Source organism: Hippocampus bargibanti, linkage group LG02, assembly GCF_051943395.1.
Source record: "Hippocampus bargibanti isolate YZ-2025 linkage group LG02, ASM5194339v1, whole genome shotgun sequence".
Taxonomy (NCBI): Eukaryota; Metazoa; Chordata; class Actinopteri; order Syngnathiformes; family Syngnathidae; genus Hippocampus; species Hippocampus bargibanti.
In genome coordinates, this window is record NC_142735.1 from 2,232,205 (window position 1) to 2,250,994 (window position 18,790).

Below are 18,790 nucleotides of genomic sequence, written 5' to 3' on the forward strand. Positions count from 1 at the left end.
TTTATGGAAACCCGGGAACAGATTATTCTCATTTTAATGGTTTCCTATGGGAATTTTTTTTTTTGAGATACACACTTTTCGCCTTACACACTCTGTCTGGGAACCAATTAAGTTCGTAAATTGAGGTCTCACACTATGTCGCTGCATTTCAATTCAATTGAATAATTTGCAGACATTTTTAGCTATTTTTCTTGGCGCTTAGCACACTTTGCAAGCTTATATTCAAAGCATTCAGCGACTATTGGTTACCTGCTTTTTACAATTTCCTTCACAAATAAGAATTTGAAATATGATGCAAAGCAACATCATGGAAGTTCAATGTCGTTTTAATAAGTTTCCACTTTTTTGGTCATTTATAGGTTCAGAATTAGGTTGTTTTGATGTCCATGATTTCTTTTGCTGCTTAAATACCTTCCACAAAACAGAATTTTAAACTATTTATCATAACCTAACTATTCCAAAATGTTACCATCTTTTAGATGGTTTATTTCCTCTTTCTATTATGATTATGATTGTGATAGATTAGACCGAATAAGAAGTTATCATATTTAAAGGATAACCGACAACTCCGGACAAGTTGCGTCCATAATTTGTAAAATCACTTCAAATGACTTCTACACAGCGCATTTTACAAAGATTCAACCGCATATAGCTAATTTTACGTTTTAAGACTCGCGCTGTTTTCGAGTTGATGACGATCCCCGAAGTGACGTCACGTAGGGAACGCCCCTGACCGACAAAGCGACACACAATGCATTTTGGGTACTTTTTTTCGTCTGAAAACAACGTGTTGATCGCGAAATTAGAAGGAGAACTACATAAATAACGCGATGGTGAATCGTGTGTCGTAGCCAATTGCGGTAACACGCTTAAAGAAGGTGTAAGTTTACACAAATTCCCACGGGAGAAATCAGCCCATTTCCAAATGAGCTTGTGCGCCATCTTGTGCATTTTCCGGGCGCTACATTGGAGTCCAGACGGCTCGAATTGATACGGAAGGACTTCTTTAATCGATTGCAAACATGTATGCTTTCCTCTTCAGAACTATTTGAATCATATTCATAACTGGATGAGTAACAACAAAGCATCTTCTCCGAATCTGAACTCTCTGAAGCCATTGTTTTGATTCTGGAGCAAGGCAGTGTGTAACCAATAGTGATGTCACAAACAAGGGGGCGGGACTTTCTGAAAATCCCCAGTTTTCAAGCTCATTTTGTGGTAGTTTTGGGACACTAAGTCACTTTTATTGGTGTTTTGCATTTGACTAAAAATATCAGCCTGCGTGTTTTGGGTATTTTAGATGCTATAAAACGTTTTTCTGATGTCAGTTAGGAAACAAAAAAAATGGTGTCGGTTGTCCTTTAAAGGTTCGGAATTAGGTTGTTTTTATGTCCATGATTTCTTTTGCGTTCTTTTTCTGCTTAAATACCTTCTACAAAACAGAATTGGAAGCGACTTATCATAACCTAACTATTCCAAAATGTAAACATCTTTCAGATGACAGTTTATTTCCTGTTTCTATCGTGATTGCGCCAAAAAAAAAAACACTGGAATACAAAATCTATATTTGCAGTGAGTATTTTTCAGGCTCAAATTGGACCCTATTTGAGTTCCATTATTTTAGTAGTATGAAGTCAAGATTATGAACTGGGTCCACATGCTTTTAACAACATGATGACTCTTGTTGTTCTACTGTATTCATTCCGAAAGCAAAAACATGTGACACACAGAACGAATCACTTGACTCAAACAATGTGTGGTTTTTGAACTTTGGACGAGACTTGGTTTTTTTTTTTTTTTTTGCCTATAAAAATGAGAAGTAAAGCCTGACGTTACTACTTCTATATACCAGAGGACTGAAAGACTAAATTGTAGAAAAAGACAAAAGCAAGTGTTTCCTCTGGGTGTGCCGTATCGACCTGCTGTCACAGTTTTGCAAAGGCCAGAGCTCTTATATAGAACACACAATTGCATTATCTTTGTTATTTAATCTCAGCCTGAGGGGTAAGCAAACAAACCAAAAAAAAAAGAAAAAAACTGCCCTTTCTCAGCATATTGACATTACCTAAAATTAAGGTTGGCATGGCGACAAAAAAAAAAAATGCACGGCACAACTTTTATCTTTGACTAGTTTCATACAAAAGTACATTTCAATCCTTACGTGTTGAGATGAAAAGGTTTCTTCAGCCGTCATCAGAATCAGAATCAGAATCATCTTTATTGCCAAGTATGTAGGACACACAAGGAATTTGTTTCCGGTAGAACACGCTGCACTAGTATCGTTGTCAAAAAAACTGCTAAGTGGCACTATACAGTTCCATTTTGGCTACTGTTGAAAGAGTTCAAAGAGTTAATGGCTTGGGGGAAGAAGCTGTTTAAATGTCTGCTGGATTTGGTGCGCATGCATCGGTAGCGCCTGCCTGAGGGGAGTAGCTGGAAAAGGTGGTGGGCAGGGTGCGGAGGGTCCAGTAGGATTTTCCGCGCCCTAGTCTGGATTCTTGCAGTGTGCAAGTACTGTACTTCTTTGAAGGTGTCGGACGTTTCGCTCCTCATCCGAGAAGCCTCGTCAGAAAACTAAAATTTGCTGGTAGCTCTGACCCTATATATATCTCTAATGTCCATAGTTGGCGGTGCCAAACCTCTGCATTGATAGGTCCCTGTTCTAAGGTTGGGGGTAGCAGATGATTATTCACTACCGGAAACAAATTCCTTGTGTGTTCTACATACTTGGCAATAAAGATGATTCTAATTCTGATTCTGATTCTGATTCTGACTGATTACGGTTCTATGACTGGCCTTGATTGCCCCATTCGCCCTGGTATCGCCTCATCAGTATGATTAAATCTACATGGTAGGGTAGAGCTACCAGCAAATTTTAGTTCGCTGACAAAGCTTCTCGGACGAGGAGCGAAACATCCGATACCTTCAAAAAAGTACAGATGACGGCTGAAGAAACCTTTTCATCGATGGACGAATCCTGTACGACTGAGAGCTTACGCAGACCGACGTGTTGTGATTTACAGAATTGCTACATCGTGTGATTCAGATCCTGTTTTCAACGCGAACGATTTTGCAACACAGTGCAAATATGATAATAATAATAATACATTTCATTTATAAGCGCCTTTCAAAACTCTCAAGGACACTTTACAATCACTGGATATGATGCGTAAAAAGGAAATAATTTGTGAAATGTAAAAAAATAATAATTACCGTTATGTGTATCACCCCTGGTAGAGAACCAATGCGCTGCTCTATGGATTGGACACAGGAACCACAAGTCATACCCCCGACACCAAGGGTGACTTCACACACGTTGCCTTCTTGTGTCATGATTCTAAAAATAAATTAATAAAATCAAAGTGGGACCAGGCAACATTTATCACACAAACATTCATGTACAGTGATACCTCGGCTTACGAACGCTTTAGCTCACAAACTTTTCGCCTTACGAACATTAAATTCACGAGAATATAATCTTGGCATACGAACTAGTCTTCGGCTAACGATCCAAACCGAACAGCGCCACGGTGGCTGGCGGAGTAGTTTCCCCACACCCCCTTTGAGTGCAGACGTGGTTTGCTATCGAGTGGAGTACTTTTGCTATTATAGGACCAAAAAAGAACCCGCCACAGGCTAGTGTTAAACCGAAGAAGACATAAAAGAAAATTACGGTCGAGAAGAAGAAGGAGATCGTCGAAAAAGACGAACGCGGTGTGCGTTTGTGTGAATTAGCGTCCCAGTACCATCAAGAAGACTATCAATATCATCAAGAAGCAACCTGGAAGTTCGTCATCCATTAACAACTACCATCACAAAGGTCAATAAAATGACTTTATTACACAGTACAGTTTATTTCTTTAATTACAATACAATAGCACATTTATTATACATAAAACAAGGTATATTTTGTGTAGTTTTAAGGCTTATTTAGTAGAAAATTGTGTTTTATGGGGACCTGGAACGGATTATTCTCATTTTTAATGGTTTCTTATGGGAAATAAATGTTTGGCAGACGAACTTTTCGCTTTACACACACTTTCTGGGGAACAAGTTCGTAAACTAAGGTATCACTGTACTACGAGAAGGGCAGATTATGAACAGAAGTACTTGGTTGGTTGTGAGTATCGGTGAGAAGGTTTCTTCAGCAATACAGACGTATTGGTTGTGAGTAATTTTCATGTACCGGTAATCTGATCTCTAACGGTATAGCATGCAATTTCATTTAACTAATGGATTAACTTGACGAATATATGAGTTATCTGTAGCCATCCTTCAAATGTAACAAAGAAAAATAACTAACATGATATTTTCAGCAAGAGAAAGAGACATACAGTTGCTCGTTCCTCGCAATTACTGTCAGGCTTCTTAATAAACACACGTGAGCGGAAAAAAAAGGAGAAAAATGGACTCATACATTGTAAATAGCACAGTCACCTTATGTCACAGGTGTCAAAGTCAAGGCCCGCAGGCCAAATCCGGCCCGCCACATCATTTTTTTCGGCCCGCGAAAGCAATTCAAACTTGTTAAATTCCATGATGATTGCTAAAATCTGAGCCAAAATTTCATATTTTTGGATGTCAACCACAATAAAAGTCATTATTCTTGACTTCAGATTTGAAAACGAGTTATTCATTAATTTGCTGTGTGCTCTATATGTAATATTTGAAGGTTTTTAAACATTCTAATGGGTTCCCCAAATTCATAACGGCCCTCGAGAGGAAACCATAACTACAATGTGGCACGCGGCAAAAAATGACTTTGACACCCCTGCATTAAACACTTGATGAGGAATGTAACCTTCTGCTTTCACCATCTTGAGGAATGATCCATTGTCGGTGCTTTCTCTGTGATAATTTTATCTAATTCCTCATCAATTATGTTCTGTTTAGCTGGGTTGATAGCTTTTTACATCAAATGTACAGATGGCTTGTTTGGGTTGTTTATGGAGCCTGATTGATGGGATATTTTAACCTTAACATCATTTGAAAACTATTTAAATGCACTTTAATATGGGATTAGAAAATGCGTGATGAATTATTATTGAACTATTTTGTCACATCCCTATTGTTTGGGGTCACTCCAAAATTGACTTTTTTTCACCAAATGTAAAATGTAGGAAGGAGCCTTACATACCGGTGTGTCCACCTGTTGCCACAAAGACAACAAAAGTTGTGGCTTCTATTAGGACCGGATTTTACGACGAAGTAAACTTGTCAATACGCTGATTATTCTTCCAGTATTCATTATATTGATCCTCGATGTAAAACGCGTGTTTGGTGGCATGCCGTGCGATTTTTTTTCAATGTCGTGTGCTTTGGATCAATCGATGTTTGAGCTAACAGGAAAGCTACGGACAGTATTTGCTGGTTTGCTTGGTTTAACTAAAAAAAAAACGTCTGTTGTACCACACTAAGGAGTATGCAGTAATGAATAAAAACATGCCCGTCTTTCGTGGAAGGAACTGTCGAGGGGAAAATAAGTGGAATAAATAGGGGGAAATTGGAAAGAGGGAGCTCTTACCTTCAAATTAAAGTGACAGTCAGCTACTTCGGTAGTAGCATTAGCCACCTTGCTTCTTGTCGTCAGCCGTCTTTGTGTGCTACACTGCGGACTAGTCGTCGCGGCATTGTTTGGCGAAAAGAAAGTGTTACTTAATTATAATCTCAATAACTGGTTTTGTAACAAAGCCGTCAGAGAACTAGAACCGGGCGGGATTTTCTTTCGTACTCTCAAAACGACGTGACTGAGTCTCTGCTGCCGTGAGACGTCACGTGGAATGGGCGGAGCTTAACTAAGGAACGCCATGGCAACCACTTTTGGGCTCTCGCCGAGAATTGAATTTGGAAGTAGCATTTTTTTTTTGTATGTGTAAGGATGACACAACAAAATTTGTATCGAGGACCTCGTTTGGAACGAAATTGCTTCCAAAAAACGAGATAAGTACTGTGTTTATTTGTTTTGTTATTCTTATATAATCATAATAATCATAATAATACATTACATTTTAAAGGACAACTGACGCCTCCGGACAGGTTGTGTCCATAATTTGTAAAATCACTTCAAATGACTTCTACTGAGCATATTTTACAAAGATTCCACCGCATATAGCTATATTTTACGTTTTAAGACTCGCGCTGAATATTCAGAAAGTCTTGTTTTTGAGTTGGTGACGAGCCTGTACGTGACGTCACACCGCCCCTGTCCGAGAAAGCGACACACAATGCATTTTGGGTACTTTGTTTGGTTTGAAAACATCGTGTTGATGGCGAAATTAGAAGGAAAACACATAAATAACGCGATGGTGAATCGTTGTGTGTTGCACCAAGACTACTATTTGATACGAGCTGACACAAATTCCCAGCAGACAAATCAGCCCATTTCCAACAGAGCTTGGGCGCCATATTGTGCATTTTCTAGGACGCTACATTTCAGTCCAGGTGCCTCAAAAGGACACGGAATGACTTCTTTAATCGATTGCAAACATTTGTGCTTTCCTCTTCAGAACCATTTGAATCATATTCATCGCTTGATGAGTAACAAGAAAGCATCTTCTCCGAATCTGGAACCAATAGAGTAACGTGAAATGAACTCACTTGTGAGGTGGCGTAGGAATATGTGGAAGGAGCTATGCTTCTTTTTGATGTCCTTCATGTTTCTTTATTTTAATCGCTTTATTTACTGTCACGTGTGTGACATTCATCCACTGAATGTGGTGTGGTTACATTTGGCAACACAGAAACATTAGGAAATGCTACAAATTCCCAAACACAATCGAAACCGTTCTACTTGGCGACCCCTGAAGGGCAAGCTGAAAAGAAAAGAAAATGTATTTCAAGATGATACCATTTTAAATGGCTGTAAATCAGCAGTGGTTAAAATCAAGTCCACCTAAAAACCTGATGTCATGTCTCCCATCTTCTGTGTCCCTTTAACATTTGTGCAATTGTATTGGTCCAACACTAGAGCGCAGCAGTGCTTAAACTGCAGCTTGTAGAATATTTTATAGAACTGCATCTGCGCGGGCTAAAACAGAAATGATAGGTGGTTTCAGTTAAAGCATTAAATTTCCTTAAGACTTTCTGTGTGACAAGGAATAAACCATTTCTTAGCTCAGTGCTTCGGGATAGTTGAAAACACGCACACACATCCAGTTACGACCACAGAACCATTCAAAATATTGTAATAATAATAATAATAATACATGTAGCTGTCTAGATGGCTAGCTAACTAGCTGTCTGGCTGGCGAGCTAGCTGTCTAGCTAGTTGTCTAGCCGGCTGGCTAGCTAGCAGGCTGGCTAACTGGCTGGCTAGCTAATAATAATAATAATAATAAAAAAATTTAGCTATCTAGCTGGCTAGCTACCTGTCTAGATAGCCATCAATAATAATAATAATAATAGTAACAATAATAATACATTTCATTTATAAGCACCATTTAAAGCTCTCAAGGTCACTTTTTCAGAATCAGAATCAGAAAACCTTTATTCGTCCCATGCGGACATTTTTTTTTACAGTCACAGGATCCGTTTTTCTGTGGGTGAGCAGCAGCAGTCACACGCCCCAGCGTTCACTCAACCCGGAATAACTCAAAGAGATAGAAAGTTAGCTAGCTAGCTGATAGCTAATAGACAGCAAGCTAGATAACCAGATAGATAGCCAGTTAATAGATAGCCAGCTAGATAGCAAGCCAGACAGCTAATAGATAGTAAAAATGCATTTGTCGTTTTGTTGTGTGATTATCTTAAAAATCATGTACAGTGTAGGACCAGCCTGTAAGACAATTCATTTGATCATATAGGCAGTGACATCATGAGTCATTAAACAGCGTGGAAGACAATATTTCCTCCCCGGACATGTTTTTACCACATGCGCTCTATGTTTCCATCAGGAATGTAATTGGCTAATGTGTTGTTCACAGTGGCACCAAGTGAATGAAAAATAAATGGTTGAATTACAATTCATAGGTCAAAGGGGATTGCTGAAAGTGCTCCTTGTTGAAGTGCTCCACTGCTTCCAGGTTTAAAAAATAAGAATAATTTATCCTCCAAATTTTATGACTGTGCATTTGTCGTCTTTTCATGTATTAAATGACTCCAGTGTGATTTCATTCCCAAAGAAATCAGGGGAAGTCGTAGTCCGAGGACTGCTAGGAGAGGGTGGAGTGGAGAGCTTGGAGCGTTTGACTTCCCCTCCACCCCTGTAACCTCTCCATTCTTTGATCCACGCCTCCTTTGTGGATGCGTCCAAGCGGTCCAGATGCCTGCCTTGCACAATCGGGGAAGGGTTAATCGAGTTCCTCATCACGTGATATGTGTACCTGGGGGAGAGAGTGCAGTGGTGAGAAAGTAGGCCAGTGGAAAAAAAAAATGCGGCACTTTGATGTAAATCAGGGCATTCCTTCGAAATATCCTCACGTTGAGAGACATTGCAAAGCCTTCTCTGCTGGCCTAAAAATATCTGAATCTTTCTTTCAGCTTTTTTTTTTCTCATTACTTTTCCCCTGTTGTGCTGCTTCTAGACGTGTGTTTTCATATTTAAAGGACAACCGACACCTCCGGACAAGTTGTGTCCATCATTTGTAAAATCACTTCAAATGAGTTCTACTGAGCGTATTTTACAAAGATTCCACTGCAGATAGCTATATTTTACGTTTTAAGACTCTCGCTGAATATTCAGGAAATCTTGTTTTCGAATTGGGGACGATTCCTGACGTGACGTCACTGAAGGAACGCCCCTGACCGAGAAAGCGACACACAATGCATTTTGGGTACTTTGTTTGATCTGAAAATTTTGTGTTGATGGAGAAATTAGAAGGAAAACACATAAATAATGCGATGGTGAATTGTTGTGCGTTGCGCCAAGACTACTGTTTGATACTAGTTGACACAAATCAGCCCATTTCCAACGGAGCTTGGGCGCCATCTTGTGCATATTCTGGGAGCTAAATTGGAGGCCAGACGGCTAGAATTGACGCGGAAGGACTTCATTAATCGATTGCAAACATTTATGCTTTCCTCTTCAGAACTATTTGAATCATATTCATAACTGGATGAGTAACAAAAAAAGCATCTTCTCCGAATCTGAAGACATTGTTTTGATTCTAGAGCAAGGCAAGACGTCTTGGCGTGATGTCACGAACAAGGAGGCGGGACCTTCTGCAACTCACCATTTCCGAGGTCATTTTGAAGTAGTTTTGGGACACTTTAAGTCATTTTTATTGGTGTTTTGCATTTGACAAAAAATATCAGCCTGCGTGTTTTGGGTATTTTAGATGCTATAAAACGTTTTTCTGATGTCAGTTAGGAAACAAAAAATGGTGTTGGTTGTCCTTTAATATTCAATAATATTAATATTTATAATAGAGTTCACCAATTTCACTGTCGCACCATTTTTTATGCAACTCACCGAAATACTTTGTATCGCTCAAACTAATGATTTAATATTCATTAACATTTACATTTATTATAGAGTTAACATATTTGACTATGTTATCATTCAGGCTATAGCTTCTGAATATGGGAATTGAGATCAAACACAAGTTGAACCAACGACATAGCCTTAAAATGTGTTACTCAGTTGTGACTTTGCCTTATTCTTGTAAATTCTTGCGTCGGTTGTCCTTTGAAGGACAACCGACATCTCCGGACAAGTTGTGTCCATAATTTGTAAAATGGCTTCAAATGACTTCTACTGGGAGTATTTTAATAAGATTCCACTGCATATACTTATATTTTACGTTTTAAGACTGAACATTCAGGAAGTCTTGTTTTTGAGTTGGTGACGAGTCCTTATGTGACGTCAGAAAAGGACCGCCTCCTGACCGTAGTAAAAAAGACGCATTGTAGCGTCTTTCCATCACGTCAATGTATTTTGCTGTAGCTTTTTTTTTTAAAAACCTTGTGTTACACCCAAAAGCCGCCAGCACAGGGAGTCCAAGCTCCATGGAAGGAATTTATCAGCCTGTGGAAACGGGCTGATTCATTCCTCGCAGCTCGGTGGCCATTTTTTTGCCTCTTTTTGCGTGAGACATTCTCCCCCACCCGTTTGTCTCAAAATTACACGGAATAAATTATTTAATCGATTGCAAACATGTATGCTTTCTTCTTCAGAACTATTTGAATCATATTCATAACGGGATGTGTAACAAGAAAGCATATTCTCCGAATCTGAAGCCATTGTTTTTATTCTCCGGCAATGCAAGACGTCTTGGCGTGACGTCACGAACCGGGGGCGGGACTTTCTGAAAATGCCCAATTCACAGCTCATTTTTTTGCAGATTTTGGACACTAAGCCATTTTTATTGGTGTTTTGCATTTGACTAAAACTATCATACTGTATGTTTTGGGTATTTTAGATGCTATAAAACGTTTTTCTGATGTCAGTTAAAAAACAAAAAGTGACGTTGGTTGCCCTTTAAATCATGAGTTACAGAAATATGGATGACTACAATGTATTTGAAAAGGGTAGAACATTTGCAATGGTACCTGGGCAGAAGAGCCACCACTGTCGTGATGATGCAGATAAGATAGAAAATAGGGTCTGTCAGTTGATTCTGGAGCGTCCAATATGAGTTGCAGGTAACACAGGAAGTGTATAACAGCGTTAGGATCAAAGACACAGCAAAGCTGCCCAGCATGATGATCCAATGAACCACAGTCTAGAAACCACACAAAAAAAGGAAGAATAGCACTGAAGTTCCATCATTTTTCAGAAACATTGACGGTGGAACTTCCAAAATCAAACAACCCAAAGGTGACGTCAAACGTCAAATTTATGAAAATTAAACCTTATAATAAGCACTATTTTCATAATACACACCCACCACGGCTGGCGGAGTGATCTTCGGCGGAAGCACGCGACCGAACAGCACCAGAGGTTAAGTTACCAACAGTCCTTATGGAAGGTGACTCTCCTTCCATAAGCCATCAACAACCATCAAAAAGGTAAATAAAACTTTATTTTACAGCGCAGTTTATTTCTTTATTTACATTCGTCATGTAATGCGCCTCTCTTTCCAAACAGCAATTCCCTTTGACCTTCGACCTCCAATGCCATTCCATAAAGCCATAAATGACCATCACAAATGTAAATAAAGTGACTTTATGATACAATGCAGTGTATTTCTTTCATTACAATACAATAGCACATTTATTATACATAGAATAATGTACGTCGTGTGTAGTTGTAAGGCGCATTTAGTTGAAAAGTATATTTTATGGAAACCCGGGAACGGATTATTCCCATTTTAATGGTTTCCTATGGGAATTTTTTTTTTGAGATACATACTTTTCGCCTTACACAGTCTGTCTGGGAACCAATTAAGTTCGTAAGTTGAGGTCTCACTGTATAGACAAATTAAAGTGCTACATTAGTAAAACATAGTTTTCTTGATTAGAATACCACGCCCCTGGAATGTTCTGAGCCCCAAAAGCTGTAAGCAATAAAACATTGTCTTTTCCATGAGCTGATAAATTTGTAACCTGGCTAATGACCTCTTCCTGTGAAGGAGTTTGAAGTCCTAAATTACTTCTGTGATAAGTAAGGAGTTTCCCAAGTCCTAAATTCTGTGCCAGGCCAGATCTCCTAGATGAAGCTGACAGTTTAACTTGCTGTGTCTGTTGACCTCATAGACCCCAGGTTGTCTGTGTTTCAATTGTGTATTGAGTCACAAGTGTTGACTAAGCGTATAACAGCATTTTTAAATATGATAACTTCTTATTTTGTCTAATCTTTCTTAGATGTCATGCCAATTTTAACATTAACTCAATCAGTGCCTTCCCCAAATTTATAATAGAGCGCAATTCCTGAATTTGTTTGGGTTTTGTTTTTTATTGCTCTGGGGTGCCGATAAAGCGCTGGTCAGACCTCTGTCAATATTTTTCCCTTCCACGAGGGGGCAGCATTTCCCTTGTTTCCATGTTAGCGCTTTGTTACAGCTTCAGCTGTTGTTCAAGCGCTATATCAACCAATATATATATATATATATATATATATATATATATATATATATATATATATATATATCAAGAGAACCAACTAGCCTTCTTGGATTGTAAAGTAATTATAAAAGAGGACAGAGCGCTAAAAACAGAAGTCTTTAGGAAGGCTACGCACACTGACCAATACTTACTTTTTGACTCTAACCACCCTTTACAACATAAACTAGGAGTTATCAGAACCCTCCAGCATAGGGCTAAACTAATACCAACTAGCACTGAAGGTAGAGAAAAGGAGTCAAAACATATCAGGAGAGCACTCACTAACTGTGGGTACCCTCAGTGGTCATTCAACAAATGTCAGAAAGAAAGAATAGCGAACGAAACCAATAATTCTCAAGATTCTAAAAGGAGAGGAGTAGCAGTACCGTACATTACAGGAGTTTCTGAAAAATTACAAAGAGTCCTTTGGCAACATAAAATTCCTACTTATTTCAAACCGATAAACACGTTAAGGCAAAAATTAGTGCATCCAAAAGATAGGCTACCAAATGAAAAACAAAGTAATGTAGTTTATTCCATACATTGTAAGAATGAAAATTGTAAAGAGCAGTACATTGGGGAGACTCAACAAATTCTCAAAAAAAGACTTTATCAACATCGCAGGGATAATACTAGTGGGCCTCAATCGGCAGTACATTTGCACCTAAAAGCTAGCAACCACTCATTTGACGACAATGAGGTTAAAATCTTAGCGAAAGAACATAGATGGTTTGAAAGGGGGGTGAAAGAAGCGATTCTTATAAAACAACAAAATCCTTCTTTAAACCGGTCTGGTGGTGTGAGGTTCAATTTGGATCGTTCATACAATAGCCTGCTCAGGCAAAACAGGTTAGGCAACTTTCGCAATGCTGATGAGGGTCGTTATGCTGATGAGGTGATACCGGGGGGAGTGGGTGTAATAGGCCAATCGTTAGTCAGGAATGTAGGAACAATCAGTGGGGCCACAGGGGGGGGGTCCCGCGCCCCCCCCCAACCTGAGAGTAGGGACCTATCATAGCTGTGTCCGGCGCCACCAGGTCTGGACATTAGGGATATATAAATGGGGCCGATACGACCAGTCAGACTTTAGTTCGCTGACGAAGCCTCTTGGATAGGAGGCGAAACGTCCGAAACCTTCACTTTTGTACAGATGACGGCTGAAGAAACCTTCTCATCGATGGACCACTCCTGTACGACTGAGAGCTTACACAGACGTATATATATATATATATATATATATATACACACATGTATATTGTATTGTATTTTGTGCAACCGCCCCCATTTGAAGCTCAGTTAACGCCAGACCCATACAACTTAGGAATTAACTCTTTTTTTTTCCGATGAAAGAAAACAGTCTAAGATTTTTGATGATGCATTGAATAATAATAATAATACATTTCATTTCTAAGCGCCTTTCTACCGGAAAAAAATTCCTTGTGTGTCCTACATACTTGGCAATAAAGATGATTCTGATTCTGATTCAAAACTTTCAAGGTCACTTTACAGTCACGGGATACGTTTTTTCCTGTGGGTGAGCTGTGGCAGCCATACTCAACCAGCTTATATAACTCCAGACCAGTATACTTTAGGAATTAACACTTTGTGTTCCTGATGAAAGAAGAGAACATAAGGTTTCTTACGTTGCATTGAATGTTTATGTTGTCCTAAAAACGCAATATTCTGTGGGTCTTGGAATTAGAGTGACAATGACAAAAACCCTGGCACTGGAGTGGACACATTTTTACACACGTCTGGCAGTGAATGAGTTAAGAAAAATTAAATGCCATCAAAAAATAGTACAAGTGATGATAAAAAAGAAAAATGTGAGAGTATCCAGAGGAACGCCTTACAAAAACGTACCTGCAGCTCAATAAAATTCAATCCAATTTACTTCCAGCAAATAAGGAAAATCGAAATTCATAAATTAAAGCTATCACAACATTATTATATGTTACATGTAGTACAATGGTTCCTAAAAAAATGGCCTGTTGTGGTAACACTTTGAAACTGGAACACATTCATTCACATCACATTTTGTTTTCTACGTTTCTATAATAGCTTTGAAATCCATAAACCTTGAAATATATCCACTTTTTTTGTTGTTTGGTGCTCACCCAAGACTTGATCTCTATTGACAGATGCAGCAGGATGGTAATTAAAGAAACTGCGTTTAAAGGCATTCCAAATGTGAAAATATCAACGTCCAAATCTCGGTAGACCTACAGAAAAAAAAAACGTGGTATTGTCAGACTGTAGATTGATGGTACACTCCACAGCTGAATTGTCTCTTACCAAATAAGGAATGAAGAAGCAAATGAGACTCTGGTAGAAGGCATCAAGCATGGAAATCCAGAAGGTGCAAAAACTGTATTCCTAAAATAATGATGCACAAATTTAATAACATTTTGCTTCTATAAGGCAAACCTAAAGAAAATATTTTTTTCAAAAGATGACTGCGCCTCATAATGCCTTATGTATGGAAATGGCTATCTGCTCACTGGCTGATGGCTTTCTATTCGCAGCTAATGGCTATCTATTCGCAGCTAATGGCTATCTATTAGCTATTCGCTAGCTATTAGCTATCTATTCGCAAACTAATGGCTCTCTATTCGCTGGCAGATGGCTATCTGTTCGCTGGCCATTGGCTGTCTATTTGCTAGCTATTAGCTATCTATTCACTAGCTATTGGCTAGCTTTTATCTATTCACTAGTTAATTGCTATCAATTCGCTAGCTATTAGCTCTCTATTCACTAGCTAGCTAGTTTGCTATCTATTGGAGTTACCTCGGGGTTGAGTGAATGCTGACGCGTGTGGCTGCCGCTGCTCACCCACAAAAAAAACTTTAAAGTGACCTTGAGAGTTTTGAAAGGCGCTTAGAAATCAAATGTATTATTATTATTAATATTTTTAAACATGTTATTCGTTGAAGGCGTGCCTTATATTCAAGAAAATATCGTACTAGTGTTTGTACTGTTATTTTATACAGGAAGTACATTTTATTTTGACTGATTAGAGATCAGTCCTGTCTTGTTTGTCTTCGGCTGCAAGTTGCTACAGTAGGCCTCAGCTTTGAAAAAAAATAAAAATAAAAATAAATACAGTGCTACCTCCGCTTACGAAAAGTTTGTCTGCCGAACATTTATTTCCTATCAAATACATTCGGGATATACAGTGATACCTCAGCTTATGAACTTAATTGGTTCCCAGAAAGTGTGTGTAAGGTGAAAAGTGTGTGTTCCAAACATTAATTTTGCCATAGGAAACCATTAAAAATTAGAATAATCCGTTTCCAGGTACCCATAAGACATATTTTTCTACTAAATAAGCCTTAAAACTACAAGAATAGACCTTATTTCATGTGTAATAAATGTGTTATATTATTGTAATTAAAGAAATAAACTGTACGGTATAATAAAGTCGTTTTATTTACATTTGTGATGGTCGTTGATGTAGTTGCCTCTTGATGATATCCGAGTGAAGTTAGCTATAATACCCTCACTCAAAGTGTCCCCTGCTAGCTGCTTTTCGTTAATCCAAATCAACTGTTGTTTTTCAACCTCTTCTATTGCCTGAGACCGTTGCTAAGACAACACACAAACACCCTTAGCCACACGTAGCAACGGTCGACTTAGCATACTGCTACTGGCACGCTAAGTCACACAAACGCACACCCCGTTCGTGTTTTTCGATTATCTCCTTCTCCTGCTCGACCGTATTTTTTATTTTTTTGCATCCTCTTCAGTTTACCATGAGCCTGTTGTGGGGTCTTTTTCGGTCCCATAATAGCAAAAGTACTCCACACTCGATAACAAATCACATCTGCACTGAAAGAAAGGTGGTGACGAAAACTAGTCCACCAGCCACCGTGGCTATAATATAATAATATAATAGAGTAGAAGTCATTTGAAGTGATTTTACAAATTATGGACACAACTTGTCTGGAGGCGTCGGTTGTCCTTTAAAAAAAAAGGTACCGGGCGAGGCTTATAATCAGTTGCGCTCTTTAGTCTGGAAATGACTGTAAATAAAATGATACATAGATTTTTACTGACCCCTGCACCTTGTCCAGTGCGATACAGTTCAGGAACACCGAGCAGAACTTCTGCCGAAACATCTTTGTCCATAATCCCAAACATAATGGGTGGTGCGGAGGTGTAAAAAAGGTTGAAGAAAATCAACAGCCAATAGTCTAGCATGGTGCTCGCTGTGAAGCCACAATAAAACTGATACCAGAAGAGCAGGTTGACATTGGCCTGGAAAGATCAGTGACATGACAAAAAAAGCAACTTTGATAATAAAGAACGTGGTAGAGGAAACATGCACAGCAGCTCCGTTTTTATAAACCCACCAAATTCTTGTAGAAGAAGTAAATGATCATATTAGCCAGGCGAGTGTAGCACCAATGTCCGTGAACCAGCAGGAGTTTTTTAAGGTGTTTGAAGCGAGATATTGCAAAGTCACTTGCCATGACTGCCTGCAAACGATAAGGCAACATTACAAATTGGTGATTTTTTTTTCCATCTAAAGCACAATATGAGGGAAGTCAGACAGTTCAAATGAAGTATCGATGATGTCATGCCAACCGCAATAATCCACGTGTGGGCAAATAGCATTGCAAACATAAAGTCATTTTTCCACTCAAGTTCTTGCATTTCAGACAAAGGCCCTTTTTCTAACCTGCATTCCCTCCTGACCGGAAATCCCAATTCCAATATCTGCAGCTTGGATCATGTTCACATCATTTGCACCATCACCTGCGGTCACATGATGCATTCCGTGAGTTCAAGAGCAACAGCGAGAGAGTACCATTTTAACAATCACCGACTCTGTGCTGTATCTCATGCATTTTAGCATATTTGACAATAAAGCTGTTACGATTGTATTATTGTCAGTGGATGGCCATCAGGGCCTGCAAAGCCTTCTCTGCTGGCCTAAAAATATCAAAATCACAGACTAATGTCATGAATTCTTATGAAATACAGTGATACCTCAGCTCATGAACTTAATTGATTCCCAGAACGTGCATGTATGGCGAAAAGTTTGTCTGACAAACATTTAATTCCCATAAGAAACAATAAAAAATGAAAATAATCCGTTCCCAGGTCCCCATAAAACATAAATTTCCACTAAATAAGCCTCAAAACTACACAAAATATACCTTATTTTATGTATAATAAATGTACTATTGTGTTGTCATTCAAGAAATGAACTGTACGGTATAATAAAATCGTTTTATTTACCTTTATGATGGTCGTTAATGTAGTGCTTTCTCAGCGATAATACCCTCACTCGCACTGTCCCCTGCTAGCTACTTTTCGTTCACCCAAATCAACAGAAGTTTTTCAACCTCTTCTATTGCCTGAGTCCGTTGCTTAGACAACACAGAAACACCCTTAGCCACACGTAGCAATGGTCGACTTAGCGTACTGGTACTGGGATGCTAAATCACACAAACGCACATCTCGTTTGTGTTTGTTGGTGATCTCCTTCTATCCGCTCAAACGTAATTTTCTTTTGTGTCCTCTTTGGCTTAACACTAGCCTGCGGTGGGATCTTTTTCGGTCCCATCAAAGCAAAAGTACTCCACTTGATAACAAACCACATCTGCACTGAAAGAACGGTGTGTGTGTGTGTGTGTTTACGTATTTAAACATCCCTCCTGCGCAATGACTTTGATTGTCCTTTGCACACACCCTGTGGTAATCAATTAATTGGTCTGTCTATAAGTACTCGGTTGTTCTCCTGCCTACGAAAGGGTAACCTGCTCATTTATTAAATGAATCCCGATGTACAGCTTCACACAACAAGTCCAAACGCCTGTGAAAATGCTCCTTTTGACTTACCTACAGCTAAAGTCATCACCCTGAGCTTCTCCCTGATGAGCTTCACCACGCCGCTTTTCTGCAAGGGCGTGACCCGGCAGCAGAGCACGGAGCGGCAGCGTTTTGCTAGCTCCACAAAACGGCCCTGCAGATCCTTGGACAGAAGCATGGCCAGGGTGCGTCCATCGATCACCAGAGAGATGTCTGGGGTGGTATCCACATTACAAGGGTCGTTTTCATACCTCTTGACCTCCTCCAGGGTGGAGTCCAGGATGGAAGTGCATGCGAGCTAAATAAATAGGTCACATTATTTGGCATTGATAGAGAATAGCCCGAATAGAAGTTAGCATATTTAAAAGTTTCATGATTAGAAGGTCCACAAGGGAAGCACAGAAAATCTGGGCTCAATCTGAGGAGAAACAGACACAGCCTGTTAAACTGTCATCTTCATGTAGGAGATCTGGCCTTGGACTAATTTACGACTTGGTAAACTCCTTCGCAGGAAGAGGTCATTCGCCTGGTTACAAATCCATCAATTCATGGAAAGGAAAACAAATTAAAATGTCTACATTCTGTTGTTTTATAGTTGTTGGTGCTTGGGACATCCAGGGGCTGTGGTATTCAAATCAAGAAGACTATGTTTTACTAATGTATCACTTAAAGGACAACCGAGGCCTCCGGACAAGTTGTGTCCATAATTTGTAAAATCACTTGAAATGACTTCTACTGGTTTTTCTGATGTCAGTTAGGAAACAAAAAAATGTGTTGGTTGTCCTTTAAATTTGCATATACAGTGAGACCTCAACTTACAAACACCTTATCTTACAAACTTTTCGTCTTACAAACGTCAAATCTATGAAAATTAAACCTTATAATAAGCACTATTTTCATAATACACACTCACCACAGCTGGCGGAGTGATCTTCGGTGTAAGCACACGACCGAACAGCACCAGAGGTTAAGTTACCAACAGTCCTTATGG

General features: G+C 39.1%; 2 protein-coding genes across 3 annotated transcripts in view; both read right to left on the bottom strand.

The window, feature by feature from the left end:
* The window catches only part of atp7a (ATPase copper transporting alpha), a 29,663-nt gene extending 23,896 nt beyond the window's left edge, over nt 1-5,767 (bottom strand). Inside the window, exons 1-2 of the mRNA XM_089020171.1 lie at nt 5,525-5,767; nt 3,214-3,337 (exon numbers count right to left, since the gene is read on the bottom strand). Coding sequence (XP_088876297.1) covers nt 3,214-3,333 — 120 coding nt within the window. The 5' untranslated portion in view covers nt 3,334-3,337; nt 5,525-5,767. The remainder of the gene's footprint in view (nt 1-3,213; nt 3,338-5,524) is intronic.
* Nucleotides 5,768-6,454: 687 nt separating this feature from the next.
* Nucleotides 6,455-18,790, bottom strand: part of atp10b (ATPase phospholipid transporting 10B) — a 38,123-nt gene continuing 25,787 nt past the window's right edge. The window contains exons 14-21 of one of the 2 annotated variants that reach the window (XM_089020218.1): nt 17,830-18,097; nt 16,664-16,740; nt 16,335-16,460; nt 16,039-16,239; nt 14,278-14,358; nt 14,100-14,204; nt 10,489-10,661; nt 6,455-8,321 (exon numbers count right to left, since the gene is read on the bottom strand). In XM_089020218.1, coding sequence (XP_088876344.1) covers nt 8,081-8,321; nt 10,489-10,661; nt 14,100-14,204; nt 14,278-14,358; nt 16,039-16,239; nt 16,335-16,460; nt 16,664-16,740; nt 17,830-18,097 — 1,272 coding nt within the window. In that variant the 3' untranslated portion in view covers nt 6,455-8,080. The remainder of the gene's footprint in view (nt 8,322-10,488; nt 10,662-14,099; nt 14,205-14,277; nt 14,359-16,038; nt 16,240-16,334; nt 16,461-16,663; nt 16,741-17,829; nt 18,098-18,790) is intronic. The other variant, XM_089020226.1, reaches the window with a different exon arrangement.